General features: G+C 46.4%; 1 protein-coding gene across 4 annotated transcripts in view; it reads right to left on the bottom strand.

Annotated features, from left to right (window-relative positions):
* PALM2AKAP2 (PALM2 and AKAP2 fusion) overlaps positions 1-16663 on the bottom strand; it is an 843707-nt gene that overhangs the window by 179502 nt on the left and 647542 nt on the right. The window contains exon 1 of one of the 4 annotated variants that reach the window (XM_085641253.1): positions 772-939. The exons of the other annotated variants lie outside the window; for them this stretch is intronic. Within the exon in view, the coding sequence (XP_085497379.1) occupies positions 772-804 (33 nt within the window). The 5' untranslated portion in view covers positions 805-939. Of the gene's footprint in view, positions 1-771; positions 940-16663 lie in introns of those variants that run through there. 4 annotated transcript variants of the gene reach the window in all.

Raw genomic sequence — 16663 nt, 5'->3', positions numbered from 1 at the left:
GCTGAACCAGAAGCAATGTTAATCCATCAAAAACTGGAATACACAAGCATCCAACTACATCCCAATCATCATCCTCAGTTCACTAGCAGTGTCTCACACCGTAGACAATCTACCACAGACCTTCGCAATACAAACACAAGCCATGACATCAACCATCTTTGTGACATCTCATCCTACACCTAACCCTTCTAAATGATAGACACCTAGCACAACGCCAGACCCAGACGTGCACATACACGCATAACCCCTTCTCTCAGTTCCAAGCAGAGTTCCAGGGGGCTTCCGCCTTTCCCAGAAGTCATATAAACTAGACACAGAATGAGGGATTTCACAGTTCTCTGGTCATCATGTCGTCCATTAGCCAGTTAAATAGGATTGTTTCTTTCTGGTTTGTGGTTGGTAGATCTTGCATACACAACTAGCTGATGATGCTACTTTCCCTATTGGCAAATACTGACAAATTCCCTTCTGAAAAATTTCTTTACCGCGTTGGTGCATCCTACGAAGAAGCGTTTTGTAACCACCTTCTCTCAGCACCAGTGACGTACTATCTTCTCGTCACTTAATGCTAGGACACACCCACATTCCAGGAGATGTAGGAATTGTCAACCAAACATACACTACTTCCAGTCTAACCAGCAATGGACACAACAGTTCTAAAGAGGTTGTCTCTGGAGCATTGTAATAGAATCCATAACAAGTCATATGCATCAATGTGCCACTGCTAGCAATTCAAAGCATATGCCATTAAAACACATAACAGCAACCTACCACGAGAGAGAAAAACATCCACACAGCAATCATGGCTCCCAACTGGCGTCCTGTGCCGTCAAACGTTGAGAAATACTGCAGCGGCGGTTGAACTGTAACAACCACACAGGTTCTCCACTCACTGGAGTTCCTCCGCTTACGGTTAGGACTTGTAATGAGAGGTGGCAGCAAGAGATCCCCAGAATTCACAGCAATAACCAGTTTCTGCAGGTCCAACAACTTTTAAGCGTAATCTTCAGAGTGGCCACCGCGATAGTGCACGCCGAGCGAGCTGCGCAGGTACTCACATGCCTGGCAGACAACACGGAAGGAAAACAGAACAGGTTTCTCCTCCAAGAACCCAGTCAGGTGCCTCAAGGGCAAAGAAAAAACACACCCACAATGTTTTCTACATGTCCCTGGTCAGCAGACTAAATAATGAATACGTTAATCATAAACAGACCCACAACGGGACGTACGTCTTCCTGTGCTCTTGATAATATTTTAAAAGGGGGCATTATTTAACTTAAGATAACTGTGAGAAAATATTTTATGTAGAGGTCTCATTTGGGGGAAATATAAATTCATTAACTATAGGTTAACTATAGGTTCGTAAATCCTCCTCAACGAATTTTGAATGATATTCAATTTAACTAATAGTTATGACAGACTTGAAGTCAGCTTCATGGTGCTGTAATGGACTCTGTAACTATTAAACCCATTCTTTCCAGAATCTTCTTTCTGTTGTATACCTTGTTCATGAGCAATGGAGGAATACATAATTAACAAACCATACATGCCGTAGTGGGCTGCACTGAAGGATACCATAACAGCGTGTGCATTAAAGTCAGCATAGCGTGCACTGAGTAGCCAGTAGGAATGACTTAACTATATGCCGGAAGATCTTTAAAGGGACTCTCGAATCAGTTTCCAACTAAACATGTTTTCTGTTTTCATAGATGGATAATCTGAACTCATTTTTTTGCACCATGAGACTTCCTATCTTTTATTTTTAAGACGTGGTGCCTTGGGGAGGTGAAACAAACATTTAAAGCCTGCTGTGATTTACAACTAAGTACCACCACGCGCTTTCACTTGCAGCTGCTTTCCTTCAGGAAGCTGCCTTTGCTCTAAACAACCAATGAGCCTTTCCCGGATCCCAAAACTAGATCACCAGTCACAGTATTTCCTGCTAAGAAGCCTGCAATTACAGTTTTTACTCTTTGTGGGTAATCTGTTTGAAATCTAGTGTCTGGCACTTCCACGCCAAATGGGTGCCCCAACAGCACATTGCAAAAGCAAATTCTGAATGTTACCACCCTTAAAAATGTGCAAAAGTATGTCAGCTCAACATCATGGCAGTGCCTCCCCCTCCACATGTACAAACCGGTCTCCTCATTCTCCAGCATGACTTAACTGCTTGCATCCCCCTCTAGTGATCCGTTAGAACTTGTAGCAAATGGAGGAAAAATGGACACCTTAGGCCAGGCTATCCTCCTTTTTTTCCAAAACACCTTAACACTCTAGCCACCAGGTAAATAGTATTGTATTGTATTGTAATTGCATTTATATATCACTTACTACCCCTGTCAAGGTGTTGAAGCGCTTTTTCGGCGAGTAGCACGCTACTCTGGAACCCATAAAGGATTAGTGGTGAATTAGTATAGGGAAATATGAAAATAATTTGAGTGGTGGATCTGTTAGTCCGTAATTTGGATTGAGAAGGATAGTGGAGGGATAGAAGAGGGAAAAAGGTTTACAAGTTATACATAAAATGGATTTTCTCTAATAAATTTGAGAATTGATGTGAAATGATCCGGATCTTCAGGCCTTGGTTTGAGATTATGCGTTTACCCAGCTCCTCTTTAATAGGTCCCCTCCGTATCAATCATGTGTCTGCTTTAATGTATCAGTTTTTTATCGTATGGCTAAGGGTCCCACCCGCGTCAACACTTCAACCTCATGCTATGCTTCTTTTCCATCCACCTGGCATAAAAATCTCCTCTTGCAAATAGGAGGCCTGCCTGCTTTACCTTTGTCACATTGAGTTTAGCTAGGTTAAACACTAAACCAAGATTTACAGGAATCTAAACAGCATGGAGACAAATCTGGTAGATACCACATTGACGCCAGCGACTCGTCACTCGCCTGGTTCTCTGGGCATCCTCGTCCCTCTTAAGTGTTTTTTTTTTCAATCGTCATGGAAATCACTTGCACCTTACGAACAATAAGAACAATTCGTCCAACACCGGCTTTGAACCCTGCATGACCGAAAACCTATAGTTTGACTTGTCAAAATCACCAGTCTCTTTCCCTCCACTCCAACCAAAAGCACCCGTTGGACAGATCCAGTCCATAGCACCGCCCTCAATAAAATCGAGTGCGCCCGCCAGATAGCTCAAAGACACACAGACTTCTATCACTCTGTAAACACAGACATGATTTATATCAAAACATGACGGGGAGTCTTTGAACGATGAGGGTTATGATACACAAAGGAAGATGAAAAGTTATCCAGCAACATGATTAATACCAATGATTCAGCATGTATTGCCACTGAGTCATCAAATCGGGGAATAGAATGGCAAACAAAGGTTTCTGTTTCATGGTTCCTTCAGGGGTACTGAGGATGCTTCCATGCTTTCCCCCCCATCCTGCAGAGGAATTCATCAATGCCTTTCCCCAAAGAGCAAAACAGTATGGAGTGACGTCATGGGAAAGGAAGAGTGAGCTAAAGCAGGAACTGTGGGAGAATCTGCAGACGGCCAGTGCCTGGGGGATATTACCATGTTTTGGCTGGTGGTGAACCACCCATTTTGTGACGATGAGAAGGTAGCAGACCAGGTTGTAACAGTGCCAGCCCAGATCTGTGGAATCCTTCTTCAGCTCCATATGACTGTGATTATACTGAGCCACTTATTCAGAGAGATCAATAGAGTGACAGGTTAATGATACAATGGGAAGAAGCAAGAAATGCGATGTTGTTTCTACCATCAGGCAAGGCACCAGTCAGGTAGCTGGGTCTTTGTTTTAGTATGAGGGCTCCTTTTCTCGCTCTCCATATGAATGCGGCTATTTGTGGTTCTTTACCAGAGGAATGGCACCATTCTGTGTTAGTGCCGGCGTTTGAAAAGGGGGACGGACCCAGTGCTTTAAATGGGCCGGTACCCACTGGTACGGAGTACCGCCACTTTTTATTTTTCTCCCTTTGAGTACCGGAACTTTTCCTTCGCCAAGGACAGTACCGGTACTCAGGGGAAAGTCGGGCAGTGCAGGCTGGATGGCACTGGAGACTGTGCTGCGCAGAAAGTGCTCTGCTCGGCTGCTGCCGAAAAAGAGAAGGCAGAATGGAGGGAGGGGCAGTGAATGCGTCTGAATGGAGCCGCTGCTGAGCAATACAGCAGCGGCTCATTTGCATCACTTAAGGGCTGTTTAGGGTTGTCAATGGCCTCCGGCCCGCTGTGAATAAAAGGTAAGGGTCCAATCAGACCCTGCCCAGTCAATCACACTGTAGGTGTGGGACTGTGAGCCTATCCCCTAGCCCACAAATCGAATTACAGCATGACAACCGAGATGAATGCAGCTCTCAGTACGAGTCTGGGGAGGTGTGGGGGGGGGGGGGGGCATTACATGCTACCCAGCATCGGATTGGGAAGGCGGGCATTGGGCGATGGGTTGGTGCCTAAGGGTCTCTCTGCTTTTCTTCCCTGCTCCCTGTCCAGGCTAGCGCCCTGAAGCTATAGTTTGCCAGGAAAGGGGGAGAGTTAGTGAATTGGCCTTGCTGTGTGCCTGTTGTTAGCACCTTCGCTCCAGTGTCTTTCAGGCCTTGGTGGGGGGTTTATGTTTGCATAGGCTGTGAGGCATCTTTCCCAGATAGGAAAATTGAGAGGGTGTAATGTTAGGGCCGGTCAGAGCTGCCTAACGAGGAACTATGAAAATAGGTTTGAGTCCCAGCTTCAGCTCAACATCCTGTGATTCCGGGCAAATGACTTAATTGTCCTAGGCCTAAAACAAAAATGAATGTGACTTTCTGTAATGTAACTGGTGCTCATGTCATCTCTGTCCTTGTGTGTCTGCTATGTTTGTGTGTTTGCCTGCATTTGTATTCCTGTTTTTGTAATAAAAAAGTGAGAGAAAGAGAGAGAATCAAGACACTCTCAGGAGGTATTTTAAAGAAAATGGGTGGCACTTTGTGTGTACATGTCTGCTCGGCGACAAAGATTCATAAATAACGAAAAAAAGGGTTTGTGGGTGGGTGAGTGAGTGAGTGAGTGGATGGATGAGTGAGCACGGGTGGATGTATGGATGGATGGATGAATAGATGGATGGATGAGTGAAAGCATGCATGGATGAAAGAGGGTGGATGATTGGCTAAAAGGGCGCATGATGGGTGGATAAGTGAAAGATTGGATGGATGAATGAAAGGGTGGATGATGGATGAGTGGCAGGAGGGACTGAGTGAAAGGGTGGATGGAATGAAAAGGTGGATGGAATAAAAGAGTGAAAGGGTTGATGGATGGATGAGCGAATGGATTGATGGATGAGGGAAAAGGTGGATAAAGAGATGGATGAGTGAAAGGATGAATGGATAGGTTTGGAGATGGATGGATAGGTTTGGATATGAAGGGTGGATAGACGGAATGGTGAAAACTGAATGATTGATGAAAGACTGAATAGACAATAGAATGTAAAGGTTAAATGGTGGACATCAGCAGGTAAATGGTAGGATGAAAGGATGAATGGATAGATCGATGGAAGAGACAAGAGATTTCTTCTGGGAGGGTCATGATTGTTTGCTTCATTTGCTTGGTGCCATAAGATCTTTTGTTCGAAATGGGGGTATTTTCAGTTTCTTCCTACTCGCGTGCTCAAAAATATATAGCATTGTGCCAAACAGCAATTAACAGTATGACATTAAAAAGGTGCAACTATTGCAAAAAAAAAGGAAATGTTAACATATTACCGCATTTCTCTTTCATTTTGTGTAATAAGTTAACTTGCTTTGTTTATATAAACACATTTCTCATGTGTTTTGGTATGTGCTGCAACTAATATAGAAGTCGTTAAGTTCATCATGTCTGGCCTTTAGCCCCGCCCCTAGCCCCGCCTCCTCACTACACCTGTAGCTCATTTTAATGAGTACCTGCACTTATTTTTACCCATTTAAAGCACTGGACGGACCTGACCCTGCTTGCTTTAGACCGTCTTCGTTAGTCAACGAAGAGGTCAAAATTATTGGCCGAGTCATACTGGAGAGACTGACCCGCTGGGCTGATGAGCATAATATTTTGTCTGACCTCCAATTCGAGTTTAGACCGGGTCGGGGCACAGTAGAGCAGAATCTTAATTTACTTTTTTTAATAACCAAATACACAAAGGGAAAAAGGGGCTTTGTGCATCTGGCTTTTATGGACCTCAGCTCAGCCTTTGACAAGGTAAATAGAGAGAAGCTCTGGGCAGAGCTGGAATCCATGGGGGTTGAACCTGCCCTCATTTCTTTTCTGTGATATCTCCGTAATTGCCTTAAAGGATCGGTTAGATTTAGAATTAATGGAGAATGCACAAAGCATTTTAATTTGAAGAGAGGAGTCCATCAGAGCTTTATCCTGGTGCCTTTTCTTTTTATTATGTATGTTAATAATCTGGAGGGGGTGTTATTTGAACAGGGTCTTGACATCCCAAGAGTGGGAGGAAGATTGCTCCCTGCCGTCCTATAAGCAGATGACACAGCCCTGATCGCACGTACAGCTAGAGGTCTTCAGCGGCTCAGATATTTTTATTGCTTTTATGGATAGTCTGTATTTATCTACCATTTTTTTTTTAAACAACACTTTATGGTGGTGGGGCCTAAGATTATTAAAACTGCAAGATTCTTGGTTCATGGACAGAATTTAAGTAGATTGGAAAATGTTCCCTACTAGGAGATCCTATTAGATACTACTCTCAGTTGGCAGCCGCTTATAAAGATATATACAGCATGTTTTAAGAGGGCCATTTCTAGCCTAAATTATTTTTCTTGTCAATTAGGACACAAGCCAATATAGATATTGTTAAATTTATTTAAAGCAAGGCGCATCCCTATAGCCACTTTTGGATGTGAGATTTGGGCACATGCTCCAGTCCAGGTTGCAGAAAATACCTGTAGGTGTGCTGGCGCTGAATAACAGATGTTTATTGTTACCCAACTCAATTGCACTCATTTTATCGACCTCAGATAGATGAAAGGCTGAGTCAACCCACCAGGATTCGAACCTGTGACCAAACACAAGCCCCTGCAGTGGCTGCTTTAGTCCACTGAGCCACCAGACCTGGTGTATGCTTTTTAATTTGAGCTTATTGCCAGATCTTCTGAGTGTGGATCTCAGGTAACCTGGTTTGTTGGGAAGCAGTGTTTCCTTTGTGTTACAAGCCTGTGTTAGTTTTATTCTGGCCTCGTGAGGAAGCCAGCATAGGTTTCTGAGGACTGCGGTTACCTGCTCGCTCTTCTAGGCGTCTAATAAAAATCTGCAGCCAAGTATATGACAGCTTTGAATGGGACCAAGTGGTGGGCAGGTATACCAGCTAGGATGAACTTGCCATAGTACACTTTAGATGAGGCCAGCGATCGCACCACCTGGCAAAATTCATTTTGGTGGAGAAATGGTATAAGCTTTTTGACGACTAACAGTAACAGAGCAACTCTGGCAGGAGAAGCGACATGGTCCACACGGGAAACAATGGTAAGAGGTGAATCAACTCATATGCCCAATAATCTGTCCTATGTAGTTGTAGAGATACATTTTGCTGTTTTAATTGTCGAAGGCCATTCATCAGGAATTTTTGATGTGCGTTCTCATTTGATTAAGCCGTCCTCAATCTTCTTCTTGCTTAGTTTCAGTGGATTTTTCACCACCCATTCTTGGATCATCAGCAGACATGACCTCAGTTTGGTGATGTCTTGAGGTGATGATACCTTCAGGTAGATCTGGGTATTATCTGCACTCACCAGAGAGAAGTGACATTGTTTTCCAACCGGGCACCTTATAGCATTTATGGCATAGTTCTGAGCGATGGGCCGTCATTGTATTGCTTGGAAGCCATATGTGTATAGCTCTACTACAAGTCAAGACATTCTTCTGTTCGCTGGACTTCCCTGCGGCTCCAAGGGTAAGCACATTGATGTGACGTAACCCATTAAATTGCACTTTACTCCATTCGCGCTTGATAGAAGTAGACTCGTCTATTGAGAGGTAAGTGGCAAGGGAAATCTTATAAAGCAGAACAATGCTAGCACTGGGGTGGCCTCTTAGATAGAGAACCTAGAGTGATGCACGGTAAATAGCATAGCCGGCTGCTCAAGGCAGAAGAAGTCCCCGTGTTTGCACAGTAAGTGCCTGAAGAACTGTGACCTAATTAAATCCATTAAAGAGGCTGCAGGCTTCGATCCAAACGACGATGACAGCGGTGGGCATGCGGCCTGTTCTTAAGTACCGCTGCAGGCCTCCTGCTGCCCTCACGTGGGCTTCCTGTCTTGGAGTGAAGTAACTCATGGGCACAGGCAGCGCAGACAGCTACGGGTCCTGAGGAGGGACAGAGGCGAAGCAATGCTCCGCTGAGTGCATGAGCGCAGAGGTGACCTCTCTACCGACAGACCCAAGCAAAAGTAGGGACATGAAGTCACTGCCTTGACTCCAGTGCTTTATTTGTAAAATAATTAGTGCTGGTGCCCAAGCGCTGCTCAGACACCCGCGGCCAAGGCAAGCAGTCCTGAATCCACCTCAGGCCTCTTTAATTCGCTTCCAGGCACTCCCTGCCCCGTTATCTCACTCCTACAGGTTTCTGCTTTCTCCCATGGCAACTTATTTTCTGTATTTCTCTTCCTCAGTCTTTCCGTTTAGTTTATTTTTCCCTCTCTTGGGGAAATGTCTAATGAGGAGTAATAAGTGCTGGTGCCCCCCACAGGCAACCACTGGCTCAAATTAAGCACTGCTTGACTCGAATACTGAAACCAATTTAAGGACTATAGGACTTCAACACTCCGTGGCAAAAGACAACATACACTTTTGTGGGCCTGTGTGCGGTGACATGATAGAGCAGATGTCTTAGATGAATGAACATGTTCCACTATATATATATATAAATATATATATATATCTCTTAAGCTTCAAAATGCACCAGTGGCAATAGACGGAACTAATCTTGAATGATTCATCGATTGACTTCAATGCTTGTGCATGGGTAGATCTTAAGAATTTCTATGCTCCCCTCCAATAGACATCAACTGCCTGTCAGTAGGTGAACCAAGTCCGCAGATCAAGTGGCAGTCTGTCGTGAGAGGGCAGGAACTCAGGGGCATATTATCAAGACAAAAAACTGCAGCTAAAACGGCGATAATGGGCTTGATAATATGCTCTATGGAATTCCAATTGAAGCTCAGGTTAGATGTCCTTCACATGTTTAATATGAATAAGAGGAGTAACTGTTGTTCGCCTTCGGTCACCAAGACTCACTGGCTAACCGTGTTACTGTGAGGTGGGTGCCAAGATGACAGATTTGTGAATGGGAGGGGCCCTTGGGTGCAGTTTGAGGCAAGAATTGAGTACACAAGAGGAAAAACATTAGGTAGAAAAGATGGCAGGCCTGTCATACGCTTTAGAGGATCACAGTCATTTTAGGGCCTCTCTGGTCTTCTAAGCACCTCCAGAAAATGGCGACAGCTAGTGCTGGCCTGATGTTACTTTACTCATTATAAATACATCACAAAAGCAGGCTATGTATCCATCTCAGAAAAGCAAGTCTAGCCCACTTTTGAGATATATTCATGATCAGAAAGGTAATGTCATGCCAACACTATGTGACGCCATATACTACTGCGGGCTTGAAATGTATCCAAGGGCATGTGTTTATTTTGAACCAGCTGCTTGTCAGTCTGTCTGTCTATCGATCTATCTATCTGTCTGTCTGTACATACAGTGCAGGCACTGAAAAGAGCAGGGCCAGCGACAAACAGCCATGTTTGCTTCCCTCTCTGATGGCCCTGGAGGCGAGGTGTTTGAGGGATGGCACCAGAAAAGAGAAGTCTCTTCGGACTCGCGGGCAGGGTGGGCGTGATTAATAATGGAGGATTTGTTGAATAAGCTGTATTACTTCACTATAATGAGCTAGATAATGTGCAGTACAACAATGGCAGGGCGGATGGATTATTGTAAACTCAAGCCTGTCTGTAAGAAACACAGGCTTAGAAAGCTCCGTGTCGCTGACCAGCTCCAGGAGCATGGTGCATGTTCCGCAGCCCAGGCTCTGCCAGGGACTTGATGCCTTTCTTTTAGATTCCAGTTAGATTTTTTATAATGAGAATTGCACCATCTATGGTGGAAAGCTGCTCCGTATGACTGGGTACGAAGGTGTGAATGTGTCCCAGACACAAGCTGGTGGTCAGTAATACAAGGTGGCCCCAACCCACAGTGCATTGTGCGTCCTTACGTATAGCCTACAGGCCTTAAGTATAGCCTACAGGTGCAAAAAGTTCTATGCAAGTTTAAACATCCCACACTTAAATTTAAATTGTATTTATATAGCGCTTACTACCCCTGACGAGGCGTTGAAGATTGATTCACTGACTGAAGCTTGATGGGGCCTCACATTCACACTAAAGAATGCAGGAGATCCAACAGCAAGGCACACCAAACTGGCGCATTCCCAAGCTTAGGTTTAGGGGCGGGATTGTGGGTGTTTCTGGGTGTGTGACACACTGAAATGTAGGAGAACACCCATAAGTGTGTGGGTATTCACATATCTATTCCAGAGGGCTTTTTCAACCTTTACTAAAACACACAGATTTGCTCCTGTCAAAAAGAGGAGTAAGTGCACTTTCCCATTCTAAAAATGAATACAAAGTTTAAGTGCTAGAGCACTTTTGTGTCACATGTATGTATGCGGAATATTACACATGGGGAACATTTGCTTGAGTAAACCTAATGCATTAGAATACTCCAATAAATCGTCAGCGGTCGAGGATGCTGATATAATTCCCTAAAAAGACACTAATCTGAGGCAAACATAACAAAGTCCAATGAGATCAAATGTCTGACTTTCTTTCCTAAAGCTTTTCAAATCTTGCTGCCAAAGAACAAAAGTCTCACTCGATTGCTTTCTTCTCGTATTTCATCCCACAGTCAGTCAGTCCTGTGGCATTTCAATGTCTCATACCAGCTCTCATTTGCGCTAGGCCACACTTGTAAATGCTTGTTAAATGTGGCCTCCCTTTCTTCTAAACAAGCCTGTACAGAATTCAGAACCCCTGCCCCCCACCCTTCCCCGCACACACTTGGAAAGATGAATACTTTTGGACACGCATCAAATGTTCTGGTGTTTGAAAGTACACCAAACTTTACAATGCCATGGTTTGTATTAAGAATAAGAAAAATATCGAGAGTTTTATCAAACTACACCTGGGAAGTACAGAGCAGTTTCTCTCTCGATCCGTTGAGAAAATTTAACTAAAAGCAATAACTTTACTTTTTATTATCTGCAGGTAAAGAAAACGAGTTCAAATGGAGCTCGGCAGGGCTTTAAGTGGGCCGGGTCCTGCCGGTGCTCAGCACCGCCAGTTCTAAAAAGCAGCTGCTGAGACTGGTCCCTATCGGGCTCTCCGTTTTTACCCTCAGGGTTAAAAAACATAAATCTTAACTCTGCAGCAGTGCCACCCACACTGTCTTCAATGTAACTTCAGAGAGACCCATCAAATTTCTTCCACAGTCTCACCATTTCAGAACTGAAGCATTTTCAATATTATACTACGAAGCCATGGTTGTAGCTTATTTATGTTATGCAACTAACAACCATTGACAAAGCCAATAAATAGTACTGGCTTGTTGTAGGTGTAATGTTACTTGCTGCATTATTATATTTTGATGTAATGACAAAAGAAGCAAAATACCAGTAGCAGCACACTAAGCTAAGCATGGATTTTAAGTTTACGTGTCATGCCCTTAATTAAATCGGTTACGCCCCTTTGAGAACCCCCTTCAGTTTTGAAGCCCTGGTGCCCTGGCATAAGCAGACGCTGCCGAGATCTATGTTAGGTGTAACCTGCGGGTCACAGTGTTGAATCTTTGTTGGATAGGGAATCGTTTCTTGGAGCTTTGAATACCTAATGTTGCTCAAATCCTTAGCACTTACTTTCTCGACTTCAGAAGCCTGAAAGGCTGAGACAACTTTTCGGGGAGAGCGACCTATCTGCTGGTAACAAATATAGCGCTTCATGGAGCGCTCCACTCCAGTTCTCGCTGAGCTGTCTTATCAGCACACATTATACAGGCAGCGCATAGGGGTGCGACAGTGCCCCACCCCTTCCTAACCTTTCGAGGCATGGACCTGTCGACAAAGTGCGAGCTGTACTGCAGGCCTGCGCTTCGAAATCCAGCAGACGAGACCAGGAGCTACATTCAGCTCGCTGCAGTGCTCCGTTCGTCGGATGCAGCGTCACCACTGGCCTCATTGCCGTGCTGGTATAGGCTTAGCTGCATTGTTGCTGTGGATGTCATCCCAGCACCACACTGGAGCTCTATGAAGTGCTAGCATGGATCCCGCTGCAGCACTGCACGGATGCCGATGCAGCGTTTCCACGGATGTCTATGCAGTGCTGACACAGATCTTGCTCCAACCCGGAAACAGATAGCACTGCATAGGTTGCACGGCACTAGATGCTTGGCCTGCACAAGACTCATGTCAACGCTGGCACAAATGACTCTGCAATGCTGGCACAAATGGCACTGCAATGCTGCCACGGATTGTGCTGCAGTGCTGACACGAATATCGCTGCAGTGTTAGCACTGACGTCATTGCTTGGACTGCATTGTTGGCATGAGTCGTGTACATGTCATTGCGGTGCTGGCCACGGTGTTGTTGCAGTACTGGGCTGGCATGGACCCATCACCCACTGCTGCATTTCCACGGATATTATTGATTTGCTTGAAGCTGCTGAAGTGCTGGCAGTGATCTTACTGCAGTGCTGGCTCGAATCCCCCTGCATTGCTGGCACAGACGCCACTACAGTGTTTCCACGGATATGAGTGTGGGCTCTAATCTCGCTGTAGTGCTGGCACAGACGCCACTGCAGTGTTTCCACGGATGTGTGTGTCGGCTCTAATCTCGCTGCAGTGCTGGCACAGACGCCACTGCAGTGTTTCCACGGATGTGTGTGTCGGCTCTAATCTCGCTGCAGTGCTGGCACAGACGCCACTGCAGGGTCTCCACGGATATGAGTGCGGGATCTAATCTCGCTGCAGTGCTGGCACAGACGCCACTGCAGTGTTTCCACGGATATGAGTGCGGGCTCTAATCTCGCTGCAGTGCTGGCACAGACGCCACTGCAGTGTTTCCACGGATATGAGTGCGGGTTCTAATCTCGCTGCAGTGCTGGCACAGACGCCACTGCAGTGTTTCCACGGATATGAGTGCGGGCTCTAATCTCGCTGCAGTGCTGGCACAGACGCCACTGCAGTGTTTCCACGGATATGAGTGTGGGCTCTAATCTCGCTGCAGTGCTGGCACAGACGCCACTGCAGTGTTTCCACGGATGTGTGTGTCGGCTCTAATCTCGCTGCAGTGCTGGCACAGACGCCACTGCAGGGTTTCCACGGATATGAGTGCGGGATCTAATCTCGCTGCAGTGCTGGCACAGACGCCACTGCAGTGTTTCCACGGATATGAGTGCGGGCTCTAATCTCGCTGCAGTGCTGGCACAGACGCCACTGCAGTGTTTCCACGGATATGAGTGCGGGTTCTAATCTCGCTGCAGTGCTGGCACAGACGCCACTGCAGTGTTTCCACGGATATGAGTGCGGGCTCTAATCTCGCTGCAGTGCTGGCACAGACGCCACTGCAGTGTTTCCACGGATATGAGTGCGGGCTCTAATCTCGCTGCAGTGCTGGCACAGACGCCACTGCAGTGTTTCCACGGATATGAGTGCAGGCTCTAATCTCGCTGCAGTGCTGGCACAGACGCCACTGCAGTGTTTCCACGGATATGAGTGCCGGCTCTAATCTCGCTGCAGTGCTGGTACAGACGCCAATGCAGTGTTTCCACGCATATCAGTGGTTGGTTTGCCTTGACTCTGACGCTTTGCTGGCATGCATCATTAAAGTGCTGTCACAGATTTCACTCTGAGGTGGCCTGGCATCGATGCACATGCAGTACTGGCAGCGATGATGTTGGACTGTGCCCATGCATGTCATTGCAGTGCTGCAAAATCACTGCAGCACCCGCCCCGATCTTATTGCTGGCATAGATTCCACCGTACTTCTGGAACAGATATTACTGCAGTGCAAGCTCGCGTCTCATTGCAGTACTGTCTTGGGTCTCATTGCAGCACTGCCAGATCTCGCTGTAGTGTGGGCAAGGATATAATTGCTGAGCGTTCAAGGATGTCATTGCAGTGATGCCCTGGCACAGGCATCACTGCAGTGCTGGCAGAGCCGGCCTTTGCTAAAATAGAGCCCTGGGCATGGGTGGAGAGAAATTTGGCGCCCTTGGTGATGGTAGTGAATTAAGCAGCGTCGACTCCTCTGCTAAGGCGGAGGAGCGTCGCCCCACTGCTTAAGCTGCAAGCTCAATACAAAAATGAAAATGATAATAACACTCTATTATCATTTTTTTTTGTATTGAGCTTGCAGTTAAAGCGGCGGGCGAGGCTGGACTCCCCACATCACAGGGAGGAGTGGTGGCTGCACCTTAAGTGAGCATGACGGCTTGGCCGGCCCTCTCGGGCCAGCCAAACATTCATGCGCACTTGCATGTTCTCCACGCAGGCTGCATTACAGCCTGGGTGGAGAACACGCCCAGGCTCCCATTTCCCATCTGAGTGCCAAACCACGGCGCTCAGACCTATCACTAAATCACTTTCATATTTCACTATATTAACTCAACACTAATCCTTTATGGGTTCCGGAGTAGCGTGCTACTCGTCGAAAAGCACTTCCGACGCCTCGTTAGGGGTAGTAAGCACTATATAAATGCAAAAACAATACAATCACAGTGCTGCATTGCAGCTTTGTGATTGGCTGGGACCCTGGGTGCTTGCTTCCTGGTTCGTGTATGAGGAAATGCGGCAGCTGGCGACTAGTGTGACCAGCAGGTAAGTTTCTTTTTTTTTCTCACAAACCAGCCCCCACCCCACCTCTCCATCGTACATTACCAGCTGCCACTGGAATTAAATGAGGCAGCAGGGGGGCCCTTTTGTGTTCACGGTCAGTACCTGGATGAACAGGGACTGGCCCTTGAACACAAACATCTCCGGATCCCACCCCCCCACCCTATCCAGCTCACCTAATTCACCAATAGTTTAGCTGCTTCGTGCAGATGATGGTTTTGTTCATGGGTACCAGCAGGGGTCAGAGGGTGAAGGGAGGGCAAGGCTAAAGCGGTGTTAAAATCATCTTGCGCCATATGATAATAAGGGATTAAAAGCACTTTTAACTGGCAAATCAGACAGAAACGAACAGACAGGGACATGGACAAAGCTGAAGCACGAAGAGAAGATCGTTGCTGGTGACAGCTGTAGCCGGGTCTGATGGCTCAGTGGACTAATGCGTCTACTACAGGGGATTGTGTTCAACCTGGTCACAGGTTCAAATCCTGGCGGGTCCACTCAGCCTTTCATTCTTCTGAGGTCGATAAAATGAGTACTATTGAGATGGGTAACAACAAACATCTGTTATTCAGCGCAAAGATACCTGTAGTGGTGAACGTGTGCTTTACAAAAAAACTGCTTGCAATAATTAAGCGGTATTTGTTGAAAAGGATTGTTCAGACTCTCGCCCTGTTGGTCGCTTCAAGCTCGTGACACTGACCCGGAAGTGACCACTGCTGTGATTCAATACCGCTCACGCTGAAACTCGCGCGCTTTACCTTATATGGTGCGCGCGAGACTCCCAGCCCTTCGCTGAGGCCTGTGACAAGTCAGCTCTCTCTCTGCTCTGCAGCCGGGCCGCAGATGTAGAACCGAGACGGCCCGATACAGTTTTCATTTTTTTGTCTGCGCTTAAACTTGATGAATAGCAAATGTTGGATCACTAAACTGAAAAGCAAAGCATCAATTTCAACACTATACGAAACTATCAGCTTTGCAAATGCGTGCCAAGCATTTTGGGCAGAAAGTTGAAGTGTCTGTTGAACAGTGAGAACTAATTCTGGTGGTAAGTCTCTATTAAAGGCATCAGCCTACTCAGACCGCCACATGTGACTGCAAGCCAGGCAGGGGCGGCAGCGTCGCCCTACTCGTCAGTCAGTCACAGAAAAATAAAATGACGATGAAACAATATCATTTTATTTTTCTGTGACTGGCTCTGACTGTGGGCGGGCCACGAGAGGCAGGTGGTGGGCACTGAGAAGTACGCATGTATATTTGTCTGGCCGTCCAAGCCGGCCAAACATACATGCGCACTTCTATTTCTCTAATCCAGCTGTGTTCTCAGCCCTGTTCAAGAAAAGCTGCAGGCTACACAGCAGTGTCTGAGCGGCAGAGCAGGCGACCAGACCAATCCCGGCGCTGCTGTCCCTGCATGAGAGCAGCATCAGGATTGGCTGAGCAGCCTCAGCCTTCCCAGAGACTGCTGGGAAAGCTCCAAGGTGGCCGGTGGAGGCTGCAGTAAAAATTATGATTTTCCCTTCCCATCATAATAAGGGGGCCGGTTGTCCGGCACTAAGAAACATATATCACCCTTCGTTTTGTGTTTTAAGAGTGCTGACTCGTGACACTAAAGAAATAGCTTAGGAATGTGTTGTGAAGAACAACACGAAGATGGGTGTTTCGAAAAGTGAAGCTGTCGTTTATTCCAATGGACAGGACACGGCCATTCCAGAAGCTCGTCCAGTGGAGAATGACCGTCTCCCCCAGAACGCCCTGCCCGAATGTCCGTGGTGACATTCCAA

This window comes from Triturus cristatus, chromosome 2_2 (assembly GCF_964204655.1).
Source record: "Triturus cristatus chromosome 2_2, aTriCri1.1, whole genome shotgun sequence".
In the NCBI taxonomy this organism is placed as follows: domain Eukaryota; kingdom Metazoa; phylum Chordata; class Amphibia; order Caudata; family Salamandridae; genus Triturus; species Triturus cristatus.
The sequence above is the reverse complement of the archived record's forward strand: the minus strand, read 5'-3'. Positions and strand labels throughout refer to the sequence as shown.